Source organism: Equus caballus, chromosome 7, assembly GCF_041296265.1.
Source record: "Equus caballus isolate H_3958 breed thoroughbred chromosome 7, TB-T2T, whole genome shotgun sequence".
In the NCBI taxonomy this organism is placed as follows: domain Eukaryota; kingdom Metazoa; phylum Chordata; class Mammalia; order Perissodactyla; family Equidae; genus Equus; species Equus caballus.
In genome coordinates this window covers 47660557-47670834 of record NC_091690.1, presented here as the reverse complement: position 1 = coordinate 47670834, position 10278 = coordinate 47660557, and the positions used below count along the sequence as shown (strand labels likewise).

The following is a 10278-nucleotide window of genomic DNA, read 5'->3' as shown; positions in this document are numbered from 1 at the left end:
GGAGACCCACCGTGTTGCGCGGCGCTTGCCCGTTGGTTTCTGTCACCTCCGGGAGAGAGGATGGCTTCTTAGACATCGCCCTTGGACAGGATTGGAGTCGTCAGGCAGTGTCAGACAGCTGCTGCCTCTGAGCGCCTCTTGTCAAATGAGATAGTGACCCCTGTTCGTGCCTCGCGTCTCCAGAGCCTCCACATGCTGCAGAGCCCTCTGGTCTTCCTTCTTCCGGCAGCTGTCACCTCCTCTGGGAAGCCTTCCCTGACCTTCCTCTGGGTAAGGGACCTCCTCTGGGATCCAGGGCTGACATCTCTTTCCCTCCAGCAAGACTGAGATCCTGGAGGGTGAGGTCTGTATCCCATGGATCCTCCCCATGGTGCCCGGGGTCTGCTCCACAGGGGACCCCTTTAATCACTCAGTCTACATTTATGGCGTCCGTCCTGTACGTTGGGCTCTGTGCTGGGTGCTGCAGGTTTAGTGGTGAACAAGCTGCGGACCCTGCCTTGCTGGAGCCCCCATTTGGGGAAGTAGAAAGTTAACAACCGTGGTAAGTGATAGTCAGGATTTAAACAGGATGATGCAAGAGCCTTTAGGGTGGGGGTGAATGGAGGGACAGGTGGTTGGGGAAGGACACCAAGGAGGTGACATTTGAGCCAAGGCTGGAAGTCCAAGAAAGGCCCCATATGTGAAGATCTGGGGGAGGCCATTCCCCCGCCATCTCCCACTGGGAGAGATAGGGCCAGCAGCCAGTGCAAAGGCCCTGAGGCTGGAAATGAGCCGACTTAGTTAGAGGAGCAGAACATCCTCCTTGACAGTCGGCCCTTGGATTTGAAACTCACCACCTCAGTTCCCTCTCCACCTAACCCTGCTCTCCCCGGAGCCTTCACGTCTCAGCAGATCGCCCTTCCCTCCACTCATCTACTGGGCTAAAAACTGGGGCTTGAGCTTGGTGTCTCCCCTTCTACACCCCACACCCCTCCCTCAGCACGTCCGCCAAGTTCTACCTACAAAATAGGTCCCGAATCTAAATGTTTTTTAAATCTCTTTTTAAAATTGAGATAGAATTGACATAACATTAGTTTCCAGCGTACAACATACTGAGTCTGTATTTGTGTCCAGGTGCTTGTCTTCATCCTCATGGCCTCCGCGCTGGCCAGAGAGCTCGTGGAACAGAAATCAGATGCATGGCTCCTTGTCAAAACCCTCTAAGGGAGGCTGCCCCCTGGGAGTAGAATCCGGGCTCTTCACTGTGGCTTGCGAGGGCGCTGACCTTCCTGCCCTCATCTCCTGCCATTTGCCCTCGCTCACAGGCCCCCTCACTGTCCTAGAACCCACCAGGCTGCTTCCTGACCAAGGGACCAGGCACCTGCTGCTCTCTGTGCCTGGAACACCCGCTCCCCGCTCCCCAGCTCCTTCTCCTCCTCCTCTGCGCCTCAGTCCAAATGTCACCGCCTCCAGGAGGCCTGCCCTGAGCACTCACGCTCGCCCTTACCTTGCTTTTCTTGTCTCACGGCACTTCTGGAGCTGTGTTGCTGTTGTCTGTCCACCCTGACGGACGGCTGCCCCACAAGGGCAGGACCACGTCCAGCTTCACTGCTGTTCCTTTCACTCCGCAGTGCCCTGCATGTGTGGAATCTTGGCAAACATGCTGAATGAATGAATGAATGCACACTAGGGCCTCAGGGTGATCCAGGAGGCACGAAGGAGGGACAGGTTGATTAGAAATGAATTGAGAGGGGCCAGCCCAGTGCCACAGCGGTTCAGTTTGCACGTTCCGCTTCGGCAGCCTGGGGTTCACTGGTTCAGATACTGGGTGTGGACCTATGCACTGCTTGGTAAGCCATGCTGTGGCAGGCATCACATGTATAAAGTAGAGGAAGATGGGCATGGATGCTAGCTCAGGACCAGTCTTCCTCAGCAAAAAGAGGAGGATTGGCAGCAGATGTTAGCTCAGGGCTAATCTTCCTCAAAAAAAAAAAAGAAAAGAAAAGAAAAAGAAATGAAATGAGAGCAGGCAGAAGGTGCCAGACCACGCAGGACCCCGCAGCTGTAGAAAGGAGGGTGGGCTTTATTCTTTTTTTTTTTATTTTGAGGAAGATCAGCCCTGAGCTAACTACTGCCAATCCTCCTCTTTTTGCTGAGGAAGGCTGGCCCTGAGCTAACATCCGTGCCCATCTTCCTCTACTTTATATGTGGGACGCCTGCCACAGCATGGTGTGCCAAGCGGTGCCATGCCCGCACCCAGGATCTCAACCTGCAAACCCTGGGCCACCAGGAAGCGGAACGTGGGAACTTAACCGCTGTGCCACCGGGCCAGGTCGGCTTTATTCTAAGTGGCTGGGAGACCACTGGAGAGTTTTAAAAAGGGACTGAGAGACTCTCCTTTATTTTTCTTCCTATTTTTTTTATTGTGGCAAAATGGACATAACATAAAATTCACCACCAGAACCATTTTGAAGTGTGCAGTTCAGTGGTATGAAGAACATTCACAATGAGCCCAGCCCAGTGGCGCAGCAGTTATGTTCGCACATTCCGCTTCGACGGCCCGGGTTTCGCCGGTTCAGATCCTGGGTGTGGACATGGCATCGCTTGGCACGCCTTGCTGTGGTGGGCGTCCCACCTCTAAAGTAGAGGAAGATGGGCACGGATGTTAGCTCAGGGCCAGGCTTCCTCAGCAAGAAGAGGAGGATTGGCAGCAGTTAGCTCAGGCCTAATCTTCCTCAAAAAAAAAAAAAAGTTCACAATGTTGTGCACCTGTCACCGTCATCCATCTGCAGAACTTCTTCATCACCCCAGACAGAAACTGTGTCGCCAACAACGTTAATGTCTCATTCCCCTACCCCGGCGCCTGCCATTCTACTGTCACTGTGAACTTGACTCCTCGAGGGCCCTCATATAAGTGGACTGGAACATTATCTGTCATTTTGTGTCTGGCTTATTTCACTGCACAGTGTCCGCAAGGTGCATCCATGTCGTAATGTGATTTATTTTCTAACAGACCCCGCTGGCTGCGTGGAGGAGAACGGGGAGGGGCGGGCAGGGCAGGGGAGGCCAGGGCGGAGGCGACTGCACTGGTCCAGCAAGCGGAGGTGGGCGCGGCCCGGGGGGCCCTAGCAGGTGGGGAGAAGTGGTCAGCTTGAGAGCCTGATTTGAATGTTGATCTGACGGCCCCTTTTTTTTTTTTTTTACTGAGGTCACAGTGGTTTAGAACATTATGGAAATTTCAGGTATATGTTATTACATTTCAGCTTCTGTATAGACTGCATCGTGTTCACCACCAACAGTCTGGTTTCCCTTGATGGCTCTTGAGAAAAGATTAGATGTGGGGATAGCGGAGAGAGGAAGGAGGGAGCAGAGAGTCACTCCAGGGCAGTTGGGTGGATGGTGGCGTATTTGGGGCAGAACATCATCTGGAGTCCAGCTTTAGTGGCCCAAGAGAGGAGTGTGATGGACCAAGGAGGGAGGAGGGTTCTCGACTGGGTCTGAGGTCAGGGACGGGGCTGGGAGGGGCAGAGGCCATGAGCATAAGCGAGTGGATGGGCCATCTGCAGATGAGATCCCAGGGTGGCGAGGGGAGAGGCAGGGCTGCGCCCAAGGCGGGATACACTCTGCATGCTGGGGCGGGGGGGACAGAGGCTGGCAAAGGAGGAATGGTGGGGCTGGTTAGCAGGGGACCAAGCAGGTCAGTGAGAGGCCAGGCGCCGCACTGCCCTGGCCAGGGTGGCATGTGACACCAGGACAGCCGCCAGGCCTCCTGGGGTGGAGACCCCCTTGGCTGAGGCAGCTGCTGCTGCTGCCACTGGTGACATTTCACTCCACGAGCGTCCCGGCTTCAAAGTCTCTGCGGGGGGGGGGGGGGGTGCGGTTGGAGAGGCCAGGCCAGTAGGGGAGGGAGCTAGAGCAGGGCGCTGGAGGAGGACTGAGCACCCAGCAGTCAGCCAGAGTCCTCAGCTGAGGTACGTGGTCCTGACTGGGGTTGGGGAGCAGCCACCCTCATCCCGTCCCCAGGGGACACAGGAGGAGGTGCGGGGACTCTCAGGCGGCCCTAGGGCTCTGGGTCTGGAGGTGAGCCCGCCACCTACAGCCCTGCTCACCCTCCCCTAGATGTCCAGCAAGGTGGCCATTGGCAGCGACATTGGGCAGGCCCGCCAGGCTGTGGAACAGCTGCGGATGGAGGCCGGCATCGACCGCGTCAAGGTGAGGGCCGGGAGACGGGGGGCATGTCGGGCAGAGGGGCAGGCGACAGCTCGGGTCTGGCTGACCAGGCTGACCTGCAGGTGTCCAAGGCAGCCACCGACCTGCTACAGTTCTGCATGGAGCAAGCCAAGAGTGACCCCTTCCTCGTGGGCATCCCGGCTGCCACCAACCCCTTCAAGGAGAAGAAGCCCTGCGCCATCCTATGACCCAGTGGCCCAACAACCCAGGGGGCGTCAATAAACATGAAGTGAATGACCCTCAGGGCGTGGCTTGGCGGGCTGAGATGGGGGCAAAAGGGGGCTTCGGGCTGGCAGGGGTCACGCTGGCCCAGCCTCCCTCCCCCGCCCACTCCAGGGTCCCAGCCACTGTGGCGTGCACGTGCACACACGAGCACCCTGGATGGAAGAGCATGCGCCTTCCTGGCCCCTCCCTGGCACAGCACCTGCAGGGTGGCCTGAGCAGACCCCTCTCCCACCTCACACGCACATCCAGGGTTAGAGTCCCCATCTCCACACCAGCACATGACACACACATATACACACACACACACACACACACACACACACACACACACAGAGGGGCCACCACACAGACAGGCGCCCACACCCTCCAGAGTCTCCCTCTTCCTCAAGAGCGCATGTGGATGTAGACAGACAGGGTGACCGGAACATCACACACGCCAGGCCCGCCCTCCCAGGGCCACACAAACACACACGATCCTGGAAAGGCCTTGGGGCAGGTGTGTGTGCACCCGGGCACACTCGGCAGCGGCCATCGCTGAGGCTTCATGCACCTTCTTGCAGACACGCACACCCGGTCCCAGCCCCGGGAGACACAGACAGAGCCCTGGGGGAGCCAGGCTCAGCCTCCAGGCTGGAGCACCAGGACGTCAGGTTTATTTCTCCTTCACTCTCAAGGGAGAGCAAGCATCCAAATCACAACGATAACGGGGCCCGAGGGTGGGGAGCAGCCCCCTGGGGGGACCGAAACACCAACCTCACCTCCCCCGACCCGAGGCCCAGCCCAGGGACCCTGCCAACCATGGCCCGGGGCTCCTCGTGCCCTCGGCCTGCAGGGCAGGGCAGAGACAGCACCAGCATGGGGGAAGGTCCCCAAGAAGAGGGGCCGCGGCCCAGCCTGCCGGCCAGCACATCCACATCCACGTCAGCCTGCTCAGGCCTGCAGCCTCCAGACCTCCAGCGACAGGCCCCCGGAGGCGGCCACCACCAGGTTGCCCTCGGCACAGATCTGGGCGGGCAGGGACAAGAGGTGTCAGCAGTGCTCGCGGCAGCTGGGCAGGGTGCAAGGGGCCGGGTCTTACCCCATTCAGCACATTGTGGTGGTTTCGGATGCAGATGGTCCTGGGTGGGTCTGTGGGCACGTGCACCTGGTGAGGGGCAACAGGCAAAGGTTAAGAGCTGTGGGCCTGGCTGGTGGCAATGGCAGAGGGAGGGAGAGTGTCTGGGCCTCACCCGGATGGTCTTGTCGGTGGACGTGGTGTACAAGGACCCCAGCGAGTGCTTGATCCCTGTGATCTGGGACCTGTGGCCCACGTCAAAGGACTGCAGGAGGGAAGACAGGTTACACTCAGGCGTGGCTCTCCCAGGGCCAGTCCCCCACCGCCCCCCAGGGGTCAAGCCATGTGGAGGAGGCCCGGGAGGGCTGGGCAGGGGCAAGGGCCTTGGCAGACCCGGACGAGCTGGAAGCAGCCGTTGCGGTTGGCGAAGACATGCAGCAGGCCCTGGTTGTCGCCTGCCCAGAGCTGGGGCTCCTGGTAGGACATGCAGAGCAGGTAGGAGTCCAGCTGTGGGAGGGACAGAGCAGCTCAGGCCAGGTCAGGCTGCGCCCAGCCCTGGTCCCTCCAGGCCCCTGGGGAGGGCCCACCTGCAGCCGCTGCAGGACACTGTTGGCCCGGCGGTCGAACACCACAAGCGTGTGGTCCTCGCTGCCAGAGATGATATGCCGGTCGTCGGCCAGCACGGCCAGCACTGCGCTCGAATGCAGCCGCCGGCTCTTCAGCAGGGCCGGGCCGACTTCGTGGGTGACAGGCCGGGGAGGAGAGGGACATCAGAGCCCCTCGGAGGCCCCCGGGCCACCTGAGGATCCTGGGCCTCCGTCCTCCCCACCAAAACCCTCGGTCTGCTCCCACGCCCCTCCCGCAGGTGACCCTGTCCCTCCTCTCCCGCCTCAGCTGGATCCAGGGCCCCCAGGCCCCTGCCCACATCTCCCTCCTCCAGGCCCGTCTGCTCTCAGTACAGAGCGGACAGCAAGTCCCAGCGTGAGCCGCCCCTCCTGCAGGCCGACCCCAGCCTGCCCCGACCCCCGCTCCGGCTGTGCCTGGAAAAGGCACGCTGGCCCTTCAGTTAAAATAAGAACGAATAAACAAATAACGGAACAGGCTCCTGTGCCGGGCAGTGCTCATTCTAGGCATTTTATGTAAAGGGACTTCTTTAATCCACAATGTTCTTATTAACAGCTCCTCCCATTAACCCTCTGGGGCTGGGGTGGTTATTATCCGGATTTTACACATGGAGAAACTGAGGTTCAAGCTTGACTGGGGTCACACAGCTAGGAAGTTGGGGAGCCAGGATTCTTGGGAGCTGTCCTGCCTCCCACAGGACTCAGGCTCAGAAGCCCCTCTTGGGGAGCCCTCCAGTCCTTTGCCCCACCCCAGGTGGAGGCAGGGCTTCCTCTGGAACCCCCTCCCCCACCAGGTGCCTTTGTGTCCCCCGGCACAGCACAGGCCACTCAGAGTGGTGAGCATCTGCCTATGTGATGTCATGCCAGCCAGGCTGTGATGCCCAAGTGTGTCCTTCCCCAGCAAGACCCTGGACACCCCAGGCAGCCCTGCTCTCCCCAGTTAGGGCCCCCGGCCCACCTCTGGGGTCGTAGACTGTCACCTTCTTGTCATAGGTGCCAGTCACCAGGATGTCAGGCCGGTAGGACAGGCACAGCACAGCTGCCTTGCCCCTGGAGACACATGGACATGGGGCTGCAGGTGGGGCCAGGCAGGGCCCTGACCCCCAGGCCCCCTCCCCAGGACCCCTCACACTTTATCTCGCCGAACTGCTGCCCATCGGCTGCCATGTCCCAGAGCTTCACCGTGCTGTCCCAGGAACCGGAGCACACGCGGTGGTCCAGCGCTGCCAGCGACCACACCCAGCCCTGCAGGAGCGGACCCGTGTGATTGTCCCCACCTCACAGACAAAACTGCGGATCAGAGCAGGGAGACAACTGGCCCAAGAACCCAGAGCGGTCGGTGCGAGCGGAGACTGGAGCTGAGGTCTGCGGGTCTGTCTGACTGCGGAGCCCGCCCAGGAGCATCCCGAGGTCAGGCTGTGGAGGGAGACTCAGCAGCAGCGGCGCTGCGAGGCCACAGGGCACGGTGGTGCGGAAGGGGCCTCCACCCTGTGGCCGGGCCCACCGAGAACCGTCCTTCAGTCTCTTCACTGGGAAAATGGGCACAGACACAGTCCCTATCTCCGGAGCTACCGTGCACAGAGCACTGGCTGGTGGCTGACTTACTCCTCACCAGACCCTCTGAGGAGGATACTGTAACGTGTCCCGTTCTACAAAGGAGGAAACTGGGGCACAGAGAGATTGAGCCCCTTGCCCAAGGTCACACAGCCAAGAAGTAGCAGAGTGGGGATTTGAACCCAGTGGCCCGGTGCCAAGACCCAGCTCTTGGCCCCCAGCCTAGACCACCTCGATGACTGGTGGAGGTGCCCCTCCACAGCCACTTCTCACGAGATGACATCACACTCAGAGCTGTCTGATCCCCAGGGGCAGCCTCATAACTGCCCTGCCCTGGGCCTCTCAAGGTATAGCTAACAACTATTGAGCACGGACTGTGTACCCGAGCCTGAGCAAAGCTCATAAGGCATATTCATCTTCTTCATCCTCATCCTAACTGACTTCTGACCCATGGACAGAAGTAGACACTGAGGCCCAGAGAAGTCATACAGCTCACCCAGAGTCACACTAACAATAGCAGAGCCAGAGTTCAGTTGAGGAAGCCTCACGCCTCCTCCCCCTCACCTTGTGGGTGCTGTTCCTCTGGGTGCCCAGGGCCTTGACCAGAACCCGGCTGGGCTCCACCCCCAGCTGCCGCAGGTCCCACAGGTTGACATTGCGATCTCGGGAGCCTGACAGACAGAGCGTCCCACCCTGAGAGGGGAGTGAGGTGATGTGGTCAGGGTCACCCTGGCCCACCCCTACCTGACCCCCACCGACTCCTGCCTCACCTGAAGCAGCAGCACCGAGTCGATGGAAGCAAAGTGCCCATCGGCCAGGCAGAAGTACTCAGCCCAGCGTCCGTCCTCCGCCCAGCGTGACAGGTGCTGCTCCAGCTCAATGCAGGCTGCCGGCCAGTCAAAGTCCTCCTCTGTGGGCACCAGGAGCAGGGTCCCCAGTGGGCAGGAACCCTGCTGCCCACACTAGCTGTCCAAGCCCACCCCTGGCTTCCAGGAAGCCCAACCAGCATCAGACTGAGAGAGAACCCCACCTGGATCCCTCACCCCACCCCAAGGAGGCCCAGGCTCTGGCGTTGGGACCACCAGTCCACTCACCTTCCAGGCAGGTCTAGAACTCCTCACCTCACTTTCCACAAATTAGGGAACTCGGGCTGAGAACCACCTTCCAGGCCTCACCCCCTAACCCAGGCCTGGAGGATAGCAGCCTCAGGACATTCAGGTTTTGCCTCACCCCTCACTGAGGTCCGACTTCAGCCCCTCAACTCTCAGGCTGGGCACAACAGCCAGGACTTCCTGCCATAACCGTCTGAACCAGGCCCAGGGAAGCATTTCTCAAACTACTATCTGTAAATGGGGAGCCTTGTCAAGACGCAAACGCCAAGCCCTGGTGCAGAGACTCAGTGGACTGGATGGGGCCCAAGTATCCGTTTATCAAGCTGTTTGGGAGAGTCTGATCAATTCAAGGTCACTGAGCTGTCTCATCCCCCAGGGACCAATGCCCCAGGGGCAGGGGAAATGACCACCAGCCCCTGCACTGAATCCCAGGATAGACTGGGCTTGAGGTTCTGTGACTGCTGGTATAAGGGGATCCCAACCTCGAAATCCTAGCTTGGGTTCAAGGGTTGCAGGCTCTGGCTCGAGTCCTTGCCTCATCCCCACCTAGGTCAAGACTCTAGGGCTGAGGGGCTTTGGCATCAGTAGCTGCTGCTTCAACATCTAGACTCAGAACCTGAAGATTCTTGGGCTTACCCCGAGCCCAAGCAGATTTTGATAACCTGAAACCTCACGGCCCTGTGTCAACCCCCAGCCAGGAGTCAGGGCCATGGTACCATGGGACCCATGGGGCTCCTTAGCTCCTCACTTCAGGGACCTTAGCTCCCCAGGTAGATTTCCACAGCCTCAGGACCCCCGTGTCTGCCTCATGGTCCACCCAGAGGTCAGGGGCTTTGACATCACCAGTAACCACCTTAGCTTCCACCCGAGCCAGGAAGCCTGCTCCAGGGGCTGTGCTCACAACACCCCAAGTGCCCTCTCCCTCGCCCCAAGCCTGACCTCCCCGGGCGTGCGCACCTTCCACCACTGGGTAGGCCGCGCGTACGCGGCGCTGCGCGCGTAGCCTCCAGGTGACCTGGTCACGCACGAGGTCGCGCAGCGCGTGGCACACGCGCGGCAGGACGTGGAGCACGAGGCGCGCGTCCAGGTAGGCGCAGATCTCGAGCAGCAGCTCCGGGGGCAGGCTCAGCAGGCCCGGGGCGCCCACGGTCGGGCCCTTGGACGCAGCCCGCGGCTCCAGGGCGCCAGGGGACGTGGCGGGCGCGGGCAGCGGAGGGGCGCGCCGGGGCGCCAGCCCGAGTTTCGGCGGGCTGAGTACGCGGGCCACATAAGCCTCGGCCTGCGCGTCGGGATCGGGCTCCGGCTCCGGGTCCGAGTCATCGTCCCAGGCGCGGGGATCGTCGCGCGGCCCCGGGGGCAGCTCCATGGCGACCGAGTGGGCGCGGCCGGCCCGGCCCCGTCAGCTGCGGGCCGCGCGTCCTGTCTCCTAGGCAGCGCGGGGGCACTTCCGGCGCCTCCTGATGACGTTACGGCGCCGGCCGGAACACTGGCGCGTGAGTGG

General features: G+C 60.6%; 2 protein-coding genes across 4 annotated transcripts; one reads left to right on the top strand and one right to left on the bottom strand.

Annotated features, from left to right (window-relative positions):
• The first annotated feature begins 136 nt into the window (after window positions 1–136).
• GNG14 (G protein subunit gamma 14) lies at window positions 137–4448 on the top strand. 2 transcript variants are annotated; one of them, XM_001504889.4, is made up of 3 exons: window positions 137–270; window positions 4099–4191; window positions 4272–4448. In XM_001504889.4, the coding sequence occupies exons 1-3, from the start codon at window positions 193–195 to the stop codon at window positions 4395–4397; spliced, it is 297 nt and encodes a 98-aa protein (XP_001504939.2). In that variant the 5' UTR covers window positions 137–192; the 3' UTR covers window positions 4398–4448. The 2 variants fall into 2 exon arrangements, with proteins under 2 accessions (XP_001504939.2, XP_070130103.1); XM_070274002.1 differs by having other exon boundaries at window positions 222–343.
• FBXW9 (F-box and WD repeat domain containing 9) lies at window positions 2378–10236 on the bottom strand. 2 transcript variants are annotated; one of them, XM_023645317.2, is made up of 10 exons: window positions 9735–10214; window positions 8436–8575; window positions 8230–8358; window positions 7244–7356; window positions 7070–7161; window positions 6076–6224; window positions 5882–5995; window positions 5664–5753; window positions 5513–5578; window positions 2378–2616 (listed from the first exon to the last, which is right to left on the bottom strand). In XM_023645317.2, the coding sequence occupies exons 1-10, from the start codon at window positions 10141–10143 to the stop codon at window positions 2512–2514; spliced, it is 1407 nt and encodes a 468-aa protein (XP_023501085.1). In that variant the 5' UTR covers window positions 10144–10214; the 3' UTR covers window positions 2378–2511. The 2 variants fall into 2 exon arrangements, with proteins under 2 accessions (XP_023501085.1, XP_023501086.1); XM_023645318.2 differs by lacking the exon at window positions 2378–2616 and adding an exon at window positions 5053–5439 and having other exon boundaries at window positions 9735–10236.
• Window positions 10237–10278: the final 42 nt, after the last annotated feature.

Bases quoted from the DNA above. Each gene is read 5' to 3' on its own strand.
- GNG14 (XM_001504889.4), top strand. From the start codon at position 193: ATGCTGCAGAGCCCTCTGGTCTTCCTTCTTCCGGCAGCTGTCACCTCC. The intron at 271-4,098 runs GTAAGGGACCTC...ACCCTCCCCTAG, and splicing joins CTTCCCTGACCTTCCTCTGG to ATGTCCAGCAAGGTGGCCAT. The intron at 4,192-4,271 runs GTGAGGGCCGGG...GCTGACCTGCAG, and splicing joins CCGGCATCGACCGCGTCAAG to GTGTCCAAGGCAGCCACCGA.
- FBXW9 (XM_023645317.2), bottom strand. From the start codon at position 10,143: ATGGAGCTGCCCCCGGGGCCGCGCGACGATCCCCGCGCCTGGGACGAT. The intron at 5,996-6,075 runs GTGGGCCCTCCC...TCCCTCCCACAG, and splicing joins GTGTCCTGCAGCGGCTGCAG to CTGGACTCCTACCTGCTCTG. The intron at 5,754-5,881 runs GTCTGCCAAGGC...TCCCTCCTGCAG, and splicing joins GCTGCTTCCAGCTCGTCCGG to TCCTTTGACGTGGGCCACAG.